Below are 15367 nucleotides of genomic sequence, written 5' to 3'. Positions count from 1 at the left end.
GGGAGGGGTTGTGGTAAACAAATACTCCGGTAAATTAGAACTGTGGTTGCAAGAGAGAACGGGACACATCTGTAACTCAATGTAACAAATTTGCGCCATCACAAGAACATAACATTTAAGAACGAGAGGTCATTTGGCCCATCAAAGCTCGTCTGTTTCCCAGTAGCTGATTGATAACCGCATCGTGAGAAAGCAGATCCCTGTGACCTGCCATACGTACAAGTGTGACAATCCGACTGCTTCTGATACTCTTAAACTTGCGATCGAGACCAGGTTTAATCACAGCTGAATGAGCAGTTCTCTAGCTACAAGTACACGTTAGCATGCCATATGTACACACAGCACTTCTACTTTGTTACTGGCGAGCGGGGGTCCCTAACTTATTAAGAGGTGAAAATGGGAAGTCTAAAAGCAACAGGTGTCTTAGGTTCCTTTTTCTGCTCATTTATTTTGCAGCCACAGCCATGAAAAACCACAACCACAAGAAATGAAAGCGACAGGAAGAAAGAGGCTTTGGGTCAGACTGACTTACGCTTTGTTTATGTGTGTGTAATTTTGTAAAACAATACCACAGTTTGGTTGCATTGGGAAACCTTGACAGGTATGTCATTCCTTTCATAACAAAAAACAAAAAGCAGAAACATGCCGACCGATCTTAAACGGTTCACAGCTTACCTCTGTAAAACGCTTTGTGATGGTGGTCCACTATGAAAGGCGCTATATAAAAATGTATTATTATTATAAACAAAAAGCTGGGAAAACTTCATAAACTTTGTACATTTATTGTGTCTTTTTTTTTTTTGGTTTTTAAAATATATAATTAGGACAAACAGTAAATAAAAATGGAAGATAACTTAAATCACTATTTACAGAACTGGACCTGATTGTACAGAGTAAGTGCTGTTAGTAATTTGCTGTGCCGGGGACTGACCCCATGCTGTCGATGTCTGAGTGTGTGAGTAAGCCTTACACAGATCCCGATCTTCTGACAGACAGGCAGCCCAGCCCAGCAACACCCTGCCCATCCCAGCAGAGGGCTTTGGGGACCTCAGGGAAACAGGTCACTAAAACAGAGACATGGCAACAGTTCCACACAGGCAATGAGTCTATTAGCAGCCAGCCTGGCCAGTTCCAATCAGTGTCAGAGACAAGTGCAATTCTGCAGGTTCCGTTGGGTGTGTAGGAGACAAGAAGGCTTGGGAACTGAAGATGTTCTTTTAGGTTGCTTGTACTTTATACACAGGCGGAGTCTCACAGATCCTGGACACTCGAGTTAACGGAAAATGAAAACAAGGTATGTCGGTAACACACTCCCCCAAAGACATGTTAGAGTGAACAAGTTATTGAAAAGTAGGTAACCACACCCTACATCCACCGCATAGCAAAGCAAATGCTAATACTCAAACATAATACGCAAAATCAAACAATTGGTTCCCAAGATAGTAAAGAAGCCACTCAGATGAGAGTACTGTGAAAAAACATCCACAGCATTTGCAGTAACTTCTTGGACATGCAAAGTTTTTATCATTAGCTCAACAAATCACAAGTCAAATCTCAGGCAAAAGTCGACTGTGATTTCCTTAAGAACTTGTGCTGAGGATTACACATACAAATTCCACAACTGGATGAGTGGTTTTCAAGAAAGAGCTAAAACTGTATACTGACATATGCGTAATATTTTAGGCTGTACCAAAAACACCTGGAAGCAACAGTCTTAATGCGTTATTTACGTATATTAACAGATCTGCGAGACTCCCCACCCCCCCAACTGTACGTATATATGTGCACTGCAGTGAACTCTCATCTCTCGTGGGAAACAGACTTCACTTATCCCTGCTCCAATTGTGCAATGAAAACGCAGTCTTCTAAACCCCAGAGAGAAGCAGCTTGCATGGGTGCAGGGGTCTTGAAGGAGGACGACAGAGAGAGAGAGAGAGAGAGAGAGAGAGAGAGAGAGAGAGAGAGAGAGAGAGGAAAGATGCATTTCCAGGGTTAGGAGGAGAGGACGCTGCTGCAGTTGCCCCCCATCCCCAAGCAGCTACTTGCAGACGGTTTCCAGCATCTCGAGGGTGCGCTTGATATCGCGGATTTGCTTTGCCAGCGAGTGGATGGGATGCATGGATCTGTCCAACTCCTCACAGCGAGCCATCAGGGTGTACATTCCCTGGGGGAGGGATTGGGGACAGTAGACCAAAAGTAAAACTCAGCGACACATAACCAGTTTAACAAGCGACAGGAAATAATAAAACATCAAATGACAGCCGCTGTCATGCTTCGTTCATTTAATGCAAAAGTCAAAGTCACACGCCGTGATCGTCCTCAGTTCACCAACCCAGTATTGAGGATAATTTATGCTGTAGACTGCACTTTGATCAGCCTGGTTGTTAGATATACATTTTCCAGACATCGTTCTGCATACAAAAATCAACTGGAGGTGCTGAGGCTTTGTGGATTAATTGCTCAGTTCTAGATCTAGCAAGTTGACATATTAGCATTGGGTAGAAAAATATCAGCACTGTGCACTTCCTGAATTAAAAATTGCACATTATAACATGTTATTATTTTTTGTTACAGTACAAACATATGTAAATGTTACCTTCAGATACAAGTGTATTACAAGTGTGGAAGCATCCCCATCTAAATCTTTATAAAAAAAAAAAAAAATTAAATAAAAAAAAAAAAAACATACCCTTAAACTTCACAAATGAATCGACTCACCTTTATACTCATGTCCACCGACTCTCCCAGACTGTCCACAGAATCGCGGTACGTCTGGATGCAGCCAACGCTCAGAGCGGTCATCTGTTGAGAGAAAAGTTACGAGTGAGAAATCGGGAGCTCTGCAACAGATACCACTAGATTTTCCGAATCGCAATTTCAAAAATTCAACTTGCTAGCACCATCAATCTGCTGCAAAACCGCAATAATAAAAAATAAAAATAAATTCCTAACCCTAAACTTTTTTATTTTCTTCTTTTGTGTACCGTTATTGTGGTAAATACACTGCTCTACGTTAAGTGTCACTGCATGTTTCATGACTGAACAATCCAGCACAGTGCTGCCCTCGGTATTTCGTGATTCGGTAGTTCACAGACTTGGTTAATTCACTGTTAATCCATGCTGAGACAGCACAGTGAAGAGGCAGCACTGTACGTGGAGAGCGTGCGTGCGTGCGTGCGTACGTTCTGAACGGTGCCGCTGAGACTCCTCATCATGAGCTCCACACTCTGCGCCACATCCTGCGTGTGCCTCTCCAGGTCCTGCAGAACAGCAGGGTCTATCGGGGGGATAACCACCAGCTTCCTCTGAGAACCCCGACTGCGGACGGAGCTGTCAGCTAGAGAGGAAGGACAAGAGAGATTTCACATAGAGAGACACATGGAGGTAGAAATGTGTGTGTGTGTGTGTGCGTGCACGCAAGTATGTAGCTAATTATTAAAATAGTGAGTGTTCACTTTCCTTCTTATGTATTTCTAGTATCCTGTTGGTTCCCGGTTCTCCTTGGATAGAGAGCTGTTTGCTGTTTTTGAATCTCTCTCTCTCTCTATATATATATATATATAGGCTGATGTACTTGACAGATATGAGAGAAACTGTTTTATCGTAACTACTGCAAACCAAGACAAGGTCGGACCAGAGTCTGCAGGGATGGAAATAAAACTCCCAGTGCATAGCAGTTTGATCCATTCCTAATATTACTATCGGTTTAATAAGACACACCTGAGCTTGTTACCTATACATTGTGGCTAATCAAGCTCACAGTAAAGCCTGGAATGGGTGAAACTGCTATGCAACAGATGCAATAGGAGTCTTATTTCTAACCCTGCAGAGGTTTCTTCAGGAGTCTGGCATTCATGTGCTGTTAACAGTTGTATTACACACTAACCTGAGGCTCAATGAAAACATATTACAGTATCACTCAGCTGAGAATGGCATGGACCTTTACACACCGCTCAGTTCAACTGTTAGTTTCAATTAATAACAAGAAGGTGCCTAAAATGGGTTTTTGCATAGATTTGATTCCAAAGAAAATACAATATATTGTCTGTGTGCATCTTATTAAGAACAGGTGCCAGTTGATCTCAAGCCTTGAGAAATACAGGGACATTTCATATAAATTATAAATAGAAAGAAAAGAAACAGCCTATCAATAAATGCTTCCTGCTATAAGTAAGCACTTATTGATTGTGTTCGAATGCAGTGCTTGCCTTGTTTCTGGCAGTTAATAAATGCCCCGCACCCCCCCACAGCGTCAATAATAACATTTTTTTTTTTACATTTTTAAAAATGACTTGCAAAATGAAATGAACATACAGATACAAAAAAATTATAATGAAAACATAATTACTCTTGCAGAATTTTGAAAGAGCGTGCAACTGTTTCACTCCATCTGTATACGGATCACCTGTGATGTAGGGTCTTTTGATTAAATAAACAAAAAAACAAATCAAATAAAAGTTTAAACTGCCATTCGGGAATGTGTTCCAAACCTCCAAAAGTCCTGCGTTACCGCCCTACTGGAGATTCACGCCCCCTCCCCAGCCCGCAAATCTCACTTACAGTCCAGGCTCTGCCGAGAGCTCATCTTGATTTTCTGCTGCAGGTTATTGGCTACAAAGTGTGTGAGGTCCCCATCGTGGCTCACAGTCCCCTCCAGCTCCAGGGCACTGGAGATGGTGGCCCTGCGTCCCTCCGGCTGCCGCTCCCTGCACCGTGCTCCCCCACACACCTGACTGATCCCGTCTAGGCTCTTACTGTCTTGCAGCCTCCCCACGATCCTCTCACGGTCTCCCCACGGCAGCGCGGCTCCCCCTGCTGGGGCCCTGCACACATAGACCTGGGCCATGACGTGCTGGGGGCACGTGGGCAGGCTGGGGGCTTCTGGTGGAGACGGGCCAGGGACCTGGTTGAAGGGGTTGACTCGGTTGTTCTTCTGTGTGGGGCTTGGGGAGCCCTCTGGTGATCCTGGGGCCTGCCTGCTCTCCCCTTCTCTGAACCCTTCAGCCTCCCAGCTCCCTCGTCTCTCATTGCAGAGGCCTGTCTCCTCTTTGTCATCTGCTAAGATGTCTGGTGGTGTGCTAGCCTCACTCAGCTGTGAAGGAAAGGGACATGTATGAAGAGTTACAATTACCAACCGAAACTTAAAATAAATAAATCCGATGACTTCTAGTCGAAAGGTTTGTCATTGAATTTATTGGAAGCTTTTTTTTTTTGTAATTCTAAATCTAGCACTTTTGAGGGTGTAATAGTCAGATGACATATTAAGTCAGGGCAAAGACAAATTTTTCATTGTACCCATCGTGGAACACCAATCTAATAAGAGGAATAAAAAAAAATGTACAGATTGCTGTAAAGTAATGATAAACAGGTAGTAAACGAAAGATAGTTACAGAAAAACAACAGCCTCGCTAACACCAACCTCTGGGGTGTCATCTGTCTCTCCGCACTCCTCCTCCTCCTCCTCTCTCTCCAAACTCTTCTCTTCGTCCCCAGAACTCCCTTCCTCCACAACACTCTGGTGAGGTTCTGTCAACACACGTCTCGAAGCGGAGATCGTTTCCTGTTCTGCTGGCTCTCCCACTCGCCTCCCTTCCGGCCTACAGTCTTTGTTTCTCCGGTCAGTTACTGAAGAAAGCGTGCCGCTTTTTAAACCGGCTGTACTGACACTTCCTCCATTCTCACAGGCGACGCTCTCCCTGTTTTGTGAGGCTAGTAACGAATCCTGAGATCCGGGGTCAGTGTCACCGCTCGCGAACGCTAATACCGAACGAGAAGCCTCGCCCCTCTCCTGGCTGAGACTAGGGGACAGCACGTGTGGGCTCTGCTCACCATCGCTGCCCCGGCAGGCCAGCTCTGATCCCGCGGGGTCTCCTTCCTCTCTACTCCGACAGACTGAAGCAGCGGCTCCATCTAACCCATTGGCTGCTGTGCCACTCGCAGGGGAGAAGCTCATTCCTCACCTCCTGCAACAGGAGACAATGTGAAGCAGCCTCTTATCTCTTACCTCTCTTTCACTTATCACATACCACTTGCAACCAGGCTTTATTTTTATTTATTTTCTTACATGAAAAATAATTCTCAAAAATTATATTTGCAAGGGCAGCAGATAAAAGCCAAGAGCAGAGGAAAAACAATGCATCTATCTCTATATAACATTTCCAGCTATTTTCAGCTAACACAAATCCAGCTGTTTCTGATCCCCATGCATACTTCTATTAATGCCATATTCTCAATCGAGTAGGTTAAAAATACAATAAGAAGAAGAAGAAGAAGAAGAAGAAGAAGAAGAAGAAGAAAAGCTTGTTACATTTTGATCGCAAATATTAGCTTGGTAACAGTAATCCAGTTGGAATCCAAACCATACATTCACTGTACTGCAATTGTAATGCTATTGTGGGTTTATAGTCTTACTGTAAAAACACCGGAGGAATATTCTACTGTCAAAAGCAGCTCCTCTCTTTTAAAACATACTTGCACCCTGCTGTAAGAAAACGTTTCCCTGCTGCACCCAACCCTGGTTATTTTTAAAACTAAAGGTACCTTGTCGAGGCAATCTGAAAATAAACGTTTTATTTCTATGTATCTAACAACAGTCAGATATTTACTAATCATTCCATATCCAAGCAAAAGAAAAACTGAAGTTGTTCTGCGTCACGGTAACTTTTACAGCGTCTTTCTGTGGGCATCATACAAGATGAAAAAGGAGAAGCAGTCATGAAGAACCAAATCACTGGAGCTGTTTGGCCCTTCTTACATTGAAATGGTATTTTTTCATTTTATTTTAAGTACATATAACATGTTTGAATCCCTTGCGGTAATCACTAGCGATACTTGGTATTTGCTATGGGACGCAATAGTAGTTAAAGACAAAAACTGTCGTCGTGAAAACAAGGCAGGCTGGCCCAGAGTCTGAGACCGAGGCTGCATCGCACACTCAAGGCCTATAGGTTAAACCTGTTAATTATTAACCTCGTAAAACGTAATCAATCCCCCATCAGCCCTTATTTGAATTTATTTTTATTCTACAGCGTGAGAAAGTTGCACTATCTCCCAACCCCACCTTTAATATACAATTTAAAAAACAATGCCAAATGTACCTCTGCTCCTCCTTCCTGTATGAATGTTGCCAGGAAACCGAGTCCTATCAAGTTAGTCTTCCGTGTAACAATAACAGAAACGATGGTACGAGTCTTTAGTTCCGTATGTTTAACATTCTGTAATGGACAATTAAAACGGATGAGCACATTTGCCTGTTGCTGTGCCTTAAATTACGCTTTTAATACACTGTTGGTTTGCAACTAATTACAATACAAATACGTTAAGCAATGTAGCAAAGCAGCGAAAACGTCCTCGTCCACTTCATTGTCTCTGTCCAGCTCCGAGAACCAGAGCGATGCTGCTACTTGCTGAGAAAACGAGCCTCTGGTAACCTCTGCCTTGTAGAGCTTTGTAGAAGCCTTGTTTATAAACATCTCTCCAGACAGGTGGAGCCATTTCCAGACATAATAATAATAATACAAATATAATAATAATGAAAGCATTTTGTTTTCTTCATGCATACAGAGATACATAGATAAATAATGCCTTAGGTATACTGACCCAAGGCATGTTTGTATACAAGATCAGTTCTAAAAAATATACACGTCTCAAAGTTGTTGTTCTCTGTTTATAAGTTTGTGACCCCAATCTAGGAACAGTCCTCAAATATTATAGGGGCACAAAAAGGTCAATGGAAACCATGGTCGGGTCAAATAGACCCGAAAACAATAGGAGTGTTGACACTGTGTCTAGTCTCAGCAGCCAAATAACAGGATTCTGAATCCCAATAAAAGTGAATAGAGAGATTCCACATGTCATCCCATGTAATCATGTCTCTAGATAGATAGATAGAACGAACGAACGAACGAACATTAGTCACCGTGAAGAGAAGTCTTTTGCAGGAAGTCTTTGTTCTGTTTCAAAGAACAACACTGTGCATCAGCATTCTGCTGAAGAGCTCACCTGTGCTTTCTGGAATACCTGTTCAAGCAGCGCTTACTTTGTCCACTTGGTGTCGCCATGTACACAGTAAAAAACTTCATGGCAGACTACAGTGAAACAGAAATAACTTGCTTCTGAGTTTACAAATCTGTAGTTCTTACACGCTTGCTTCACAGCTACATCAAAACCAGATAAGAATGATTATAATTGATTTCACATACATTTCCTACATACTCCTCCAACTGTATTTACAATACATGTGTTGTTATTAACACAGTAGTATCACTACGTAACACACTGTCCCTAGTTTTTCGTGCACATGGTATTTCTGACATATATTCTGTGATATATAAAACCTTCAGTCAAGATCGACGAGACAGTATATCTGACATTTTTGGATTATACTATAGCAGATACTCCATAAAATAAACACCTTTAAATTGGAAAATGAATGGTATCAAGAATAAATAAGCTACATTTACATAAAATAAACCACAAAAATACAATGCTACAATGAGAGAGCCTGTGATCCAGGGTGTGTTGCATGCACAGTATAGTCATCAGTGGTCCCTGGGGGGGAGTGATGTTTGAAGAGGCCTGCTGTCTTGGGAGCCCCAGTGCCAGGACTTCTCCAGATGTGTTTGCCAGGCTGTGTGCGGGGAGCTGATTTAGGGTCGTTCTGAGTCTCTATAAACCGATGAGTGGAAATCCAAATGTTGCTTCATCGCTTTATCAACCGTAATTGAAGGGAACCATCCGGGGGGCAATTCGTAAGCCCTAATAATAGATTGCAATCAGCCAGGGCACTGCCATCTATCCAGTGACAGTTTCACTGAGACAGAAGTCTTAATAAAGTAAGTACAATGAAAAAAAAACCTGTTACTTTTCTGTGCTTTTACAAATGATTACAGAACAACGACACAAAGCCACAGAAGACAGGTCACCGATGACACATGACCCCCGAACAATCAGGCAGTTTAATATATTCCACAGCCAGAGTGATTAGAAACACAAGCAAACTTAATTCAACCAGCAGCTGCTGGCTGGGTAACTGCAGCCCTACCCCAGTGGGGCCAGGCTAGCGTCTGCTGTAGGCGGTATTCCTGCGATACGGTGGTCAGTTCTCCTTCGTCGTAGCTCCTCATTGAACAACTGCATGGTTGATGTGTACAGAATGGCACAATACTGCTCTTGTATCTGCTGTATGATTTCTAACTTTGTCTTACTCTGTGTGCTTGACCTATTCTCTATTCTCTGCAGGACGGCTGTCCAGCATCCTCTCTTGTGATGTTTTTGATTGGATTCTGTTGTAAGAGTGTTTGTTAGTGTGAGGGTTGAGATTCACGCTAGCTGTGAATTTGAACTAAGAGAGACAAATTGATGCGCAAAGGGAAGCATTTTATTATAAGGGGGTAAAAACAAACAACATCCTTCAAAATAACAGACATACAAAATATATACACAGTTCCAAAAAACATATCAATTTACATTACAAAAACAAAAGAAATTAAATACACAAAATATTAACTTAATAGACGTACCCATGCTGTCAACATATTATTATTAAGGAAGTCATCCATCGCTTTCTGATAATAGATGTGTCGATTACATTTACAGGACGTAAATGAGGTCAAACTGCTTCAGTAGCATTGGTAGTTTTAAATGATTTCCGTCGTATTTTAACTAGCACTGAAAACGCATTCCCGTGTTAAGCAATGTCTGAGAAGTGCAGGAGTTCCACTTTGCAGATGTGGTCTTTGCTTGTCACTCTCCAGACATCTGCTTCTTTTGTAACAAGAACAGAATGTCAACACTAGATCCGCTATCACTGGGCCCTTCTATGAAAGGAATGTTCATGTTTCTACCTCTGCATACCACCTGGCAGCATAGTGTAAACATGTACAAAGTGTTGTGAAACCTACCAATACCTTCTTCAAACTCTACATTGCTACCTATAATGCTTGAAACATTAATCCAGCAGTCACCAGCACTAGGGGTGTGGCAATTAAATGCATGACATATCGTATCGCAGTAGAGGTATGTATCGTAGCTCATTGTAGTTCACCAAATGTTTCTTGAATGAAGAAGTGTTTTTTATACTGTAGTTGCAATGAATGCATATTCTTCTTAACTCAGTACATTTTTGTCTTTTGACAAAAGAATCCATCATTAAATGATCATTTGATCTTATTATGCGTGTGAGTAACCCATCAGGACTGTCACATGTATCGTGATGCATACCGTGACATGTGTCATATTGTGATATTAGTGAATCGCTTCCCACTGAATCAGCACCATAGTGAATAGGTTTGTAAAATACATTTGCTTCCAAGACCACAGAGGCCACTAATTCAGGAATTCAGCAGAGAAGTGAAAACTGTAAGTGAAGAAAGTTCATCACACAGGCCAGTTCAGTCTCTGATTGTCTTTCTGACGCTGGGAGGAAGTTCTCTTCTCACCTGAAGAAGAGACCTTCGTGGTCCTGAATGCTAGTGTATTTTATATAAATATTCAGATATCCAGGTGACTCTTTGTTGTACAACTTGCACGTGGACCAGCGTGGCTTATCCTGCTGTGTATTCCAAAGTTCAAAAGTATATTCAGGTAGGATCTTAAAGCCGCCTCAAAGGAAACCGACTTAAGCTGACAAAAATAAAGAAGGGGAAGGGATGCAGTCTACTGTAGAGGTCTGGAAAGGATACCCGCACCCCTGTCCTTTTGAGGGTTTGGATTCTCACAATGCCGTTGTTACCAGAGAAATCAAACTGCCTGGAACTCACAAGCAGTGCAATGAACAAACAGGAATCTCAGTGTAAGTGGCAGGACTTGGGGGGTGGCAGGTTCTGGGACAGGCAATCAGGCTTTTCCACTGACCTCACCGGATTCTTAAACAATGAGTCAACTGCTAATGCAACTCATGAAGTCTCACCAGCCCGTATAATCGAGCGTGACAGTGGTTTAAGAAGCGCAGTGGACAGGGTAATGGAAGAAAGGCTGCCTGAAACGGAGGCCATTCAGAAACTTGATGCAACACGATTATTTATAATAACTGCGTCGTTATGTAGCTGTAAGAAATTACTCGGTCATTCTGATTTAATCTAGGGCTGCCGCCACTGCGGGTAATAAAGTCTGGGAGTGATTTTACTGTGGACCCTTATTAGACTCAAGGAAGGGTTCCCTTGTCAAGTGAACCTGGAAGGTATCATGTGCACAGGGACACGCAGCGGGCCTTGGTCGGTCGGCATCCTTCATAATCGGTTAGCATTGCAAAAGCTGCATGCTGACTTTGCAATAACCCCCGTTCATGGAAAGAAAAAGATGGACAGGAACTGAGAAAAGACGAAATGTGTCAATACAAAGCAGCTCGAAGCAAGCTGTAGGCTACAGAAAATGTGCCTCTTGGATGGGACCCCCAGAACACATTGCAGCCAGCTGAGCAGCCCCCCCCCCCCCCCCCCCCCCTTCAAAGGCAAGCACGCTAGCTTTGCACTCCGTGTCCAGCCTGGAGTGATTTTCAGCAGGGTTGCTGGCACCCAATTCCACTGTTCTGCGGTTCCAGGCACCTTGCCACTCAGCCACCGCATCAAATCAAGCGAGCATCTGCTCTGAACCCAAGCCTCTTCCCATGTGGGAGCGGCGGGCTGGGAGGAACCCTTTGATCTGCTGGCCTGCTTCCTTCAGGGAGCCTTGTTTACTGTTACTACATTGATTCCAGATCAGAGCTGTGGATTACTCACAGTGCTCGCATCTCCAGAAAGCCTGATCAGTGCTAGCTTGGACTGTCAGGCACAAGTCAAATCTGAGGTAGAGCGCAGTGATTTAAACCATGTTGTGTTAATGCCATTATAGCTGGGGGAGAAAACTGGGAATTGGATCCAGTTGGGATCTAAATCTGAATGTGTCTCCTAACAGCAATACTGTGCAAGCCTGGGTTACTTTCTACCTTCAGCAGTGACCCAACTTCTTATATATTGATAAAAAAGACTACATTTTGTTTTTTAATATAGCCCCTTCCACAGTATAGCAGCTTTATTGACTTGCTGCAGAATTCCAGTATCTTGTATAGAACTCTGTTCTATTCATGTGCCTTTCCAAATCTTTATAGTGCAAATGTTTCAGGTTCCCATGCTTATAACTTTGTATTTTCTGTTCTGTGGTTTAATGTGCTGTGCTGTGCTGTGCTGTGCTTTTACCATTACGAAGCATGCTGCAGTAAGCTTTATAGAAGTTGGTGTGAGGAGGACCCTGATGATCACATGCTCTAGTTTACTTTACTAGTAAGAGAAAATCAATCTGCTGCGTAGTGATTGTCAGCTTTTCAGCTTTATTGTTGTCTTGTCTTGTGATTGAGTACCATGAGGAATGCTTCCAGTTCAGCATCTGTAAAACAGCTTTTCTAATGATAACTGTGCCACTTCTAGACGAACTGCCAGTGACACAAACAGATAGTAGAATTGAAATGAGCAGAACTGACGTCAGAGAAATCCATGATAATATTCCTGAAAAACACAAGCCTGAAATGAATTAGCAACTGCATAAGAAACATAGATTACAGCACAACTCTTTTATAATTTAACAGCAGATGTAATCAAATCTAATATACGAATGGGGTAATAAATACAATATATACAACAATAACGAAACATATCAACACTGTTTTACTGTCGCTGATTGCGAGGCCAAATGTCTTCCAGATTTCTCTTTAATTCCAGAACGGTTTTCTGTCTCAGGCATTCGTGGTACCTGGGTAAATACAATCTGATCTGATTCTTAAAGTATTTGCAAATCAACTCGTACTAAATGTAAAAAAAAAAAAAAAAAACTATAAAGGTTCTATTTTGAAGGAAGTGCAAAAGCAAATAAGATAATTGCTAAGGGAATACAACTAGCAAGAAACTACTCCAACCAATAATTTAACTGATAACTGATCCTTACTGCATATATATATATATATATAATTTGTCATTTTGTTCGTTGAGAACTTTGATACATTCTCCATCTAGCTTCTTCATCATGTTTTGTACCAATGCTCAACCACACTTTACCATGCTTTTCTACACTTGTCTATTCTTCTGCCATGCTTCGCTACATCGTAGTTAATCTTTCACTGCAGCTGAAAGGTGCAACCCCCAGACCCAATACACCACTAGCCTCAGCAATCAAAAGCAATTGCTGTTCTCCTTGTGTTTGGAGCCACTGACACATCTGAAATGTGATACTAGTGCAAGCTTTCTCTTAATCCCTTATTGAGTGAGGCAGCTGAAGTGGGCTGAATCAGTGTTCTCATTCCACCTTGTGCTGATCAGCCACTGGATGACACAAAGCACAGCAGTGGTCGCGTTAAAACAATAATAATACCAATAAAAAAGCTTACAAAATAAATTAAAAAGTAAAGGGGGGGGGGGGAATAAATGCCCCCCTACTTATAGAGCAGTCTGCATGCTGTGCTCCATTGCTGTCTCCTGGAGAAGCATGTGTTTTGCAGCAGGAGAATGTTTCTATTGAATTCCTGACTATCAGGAGGCAGCGTCACTGGCACTCACACCGCCGCTGATGCTGCTAGGTGCTGCGGGGCGATCTCAGGGACTTGGGCTGCACTTTGCTTCGGTTCTTCCTCCCTCCCGGCGTCCCTGGCTTGAGCTTCTCGTTGCTGCTCCCTCGGATGGACCCCGGGCGGGTCTTCTCCTTCTTTCTCTTCTTGGTCTCCCTGCGCCACACCTGCTCGCAGTAGTCGTCCATCTTGGAGGGGTAGTTGATGAGGGTCATGATGTCCCGGTACCAGGGCTGCTGGCCGTGGCTCATGGGGGAGGGGGGGTGCTCCCAGGCGGCCCCCTCTCGCTCGGGGCTCATCACGCTCAGCTGCACCCTCAGCGCGGTCCAGCGGAAGCCGTGCTCCTCCAGCTGGCAGTAATAGGTTCCGGAGTGGGCTGGTTCAGCCCGGCGGATCAGAATCCCCTGCTCAATCAGGACTAGCTGCTCTCCTGCCGTCACCTGGAGAACACACACGCACACACACACACACACACACGCACACAAACCAGTTGTTAGAATCCAGTCCCCTTCCCCTTAGAAAAGTATACCCTAGTAAAAGCACAGCAAAGTGTAATGAAGCACAGTGAAAGCACGGTAAAGCAAGACCCTCAGAGCCATAACAGAACAAACTTTTGTTAACATTATGGGTTAGGTTTATTATTATTAGTTGTATCCTTCTAAAAGTCTCCCCTAGTAAAAGCATAGCAACATGTAATAAAGCACAGTGAAAGCATGGTAAAGCACAGGGAAGCATTGTAAAGAATAGCGAGGTATGGTGTAGTAACAATAAACATGACAAACCAGGGGAAACTATGTTAAATGCAAGCATAAGAAACAATGGGAGAAACATGATAAAATGCAAAGATAGCACACAAGAATACTGTGGGGAACGTCTTAAACTGCAAAGATACTGTGCAAAAAAAAAATAAAAGTGTACAAGTCTGTAGAGACACACAATGAAAACGTTTGTACACTGACAGGCATCTGGATAAGGTTTCATGGCAACCGTTTCAGTGTATTACATTGACTAACCATTAACACTGCACGAGCACCATGTGTTACCATGTTAGTAAGTCGTAGTTAATAAATATCGTAAAAATAAAGCGTGACCCAGTAACATAAACTAAAGAAGTACAGAAAACCTGGGATGGAACTGGCTCTCCTCAAAGCCTTCATTTCCCATTCCTAACCTTTGAACAGGAAAAGCTCTTGCTCCTCCTGTTAGTTTGATATCAATGACTAATCTGAATACATTGAATGCGTTTCCTTTCTAAGTCTTTGAATAACTGTGAACGCTGAGGCAGTGCTCTAGTTGAATGGTAAGACGTCCAGCCTCTGCATTGCCATGTAATTCAATGGGCTAAGATGACAACCCATTACAAGCTGTGACCACCCCCACTCTCTGCCTAGCCCTGACCAGCCCCCCCAGGCGCCCCTCACCTTCTCCAGCTCCTGGTTGGTTTGGTTGCCCTTGCGCAGCCAGGTGACCGTGGCGTGCCGTGACTTCGGCAGACACTCCAGGAAGGTGCCGTTCCCCTCTGCCACCACCATCACCTTCTCCTCCGGCTTCACCTGCATGGCAGCTGCAGACAAGGTGAGAGGTGTTGAAAGATTGGAAAGTAGCATGTGGAAGCACCTCCCAACTGCTTTATTTGGAGGTTTTTTTTTTATTTTAAATTTTATTGGTGTTACTTGGTGTTAATCTGGCACAGTGGTAAATGCTTAATGAATAGGGCGCTCATATGGTAAAAACTGCAAAGATGTCAAAATGAGTTTCTGTTTCTTATGCAGGGAGATCTACATCTACTCATCTTACTTCATTAGTAGTATTATTACTAGTAATAATAATTATAAT

General features: G+C 43.0%; 2 protein-coding genes across 4 annotated transcripts in view; both read right to left on the bottom strand.

Moving 5' to 3' along the window:
• Positions 1-766: 766 nt before the first annotated feature.
• Positions 767-7445, bottom strand: LOC117964126 (BLOC-1-related complex subunit 6-like). 3 transcript variants are annotated; one of them, XM_034906642.2, is made up of 6 exons: positions 7098-7445; positions 5420-5963; positions 4561-5092; positions 3183-3337; positions 2719-2802; positions 767-2164 (listed from the first exon to the last, which is right to left on the bottom strand). In XM_034906642.2, exons 2-6 carry the CDS (start codon positions 5951-5953, stop codon positions 2039-2041), a joined length of 1431 nt encoding a protein of 476 aa, XP_034762533.2. In that variant the 5' UTR covers positions 5954-5963; positions 7098-7445; the 3' UTR covers positions 767-2038. The 3 variants fall into 3 exon arrangements, with proteins under 3 accessions (XP_034762533.2, XP_058844282.1, XP_034762534.2); XM_058988299.1 differs by having other exon boundaries at positions 4756-5092; XM_034906643.2 differs by lacking the exon at positions 7098-7445 and adding an exon at positions 6541-7005.
• Positions 7446-9357: 1912 nt separating this feature from the next.
• Positions 9358-15367, bottom strand: part of LOC117963549 (semaphorin-3A-like) — a 50002-nt gene continuing 43992 nt past the window's right edge. The window contains exons 17-18 of the mRNA XM_058988296.1: positions 14953-15095; positions 9358-13971 (exon numbers count right to left, since the gene is read on the bottom strand). Coding sequence (XP_058844279.1) covers positions 13540-13971; positions 14953-15095 — 575 coding nt within the window. The 3' untranslated portion in view covers positions 9358-13539. The remainder of the gene's footprint in view (positions 13972-14952; positions 15096-15367) is intronic.

This window comes from Acipenser ruthenus, chromosome 16 (assembly GCF_902713425.1).
Source record: "Acipenser ruthenus chromosome 16, fAciRut3.2 maternal haplotype, whole genome shotgun sequence".
Lineage (NCBI taxonomy): Eukaryota > Metazoa > Chordata > Actinopteri > Acipenseriformes > Acipenseridae > Acipenser > Acipenser ruthenus.
The sequence above is the reverse complement of the archived record's forward strand: the minus strand, read 5'-3'. Positions and strand labels throughout refer to the sequence as shown.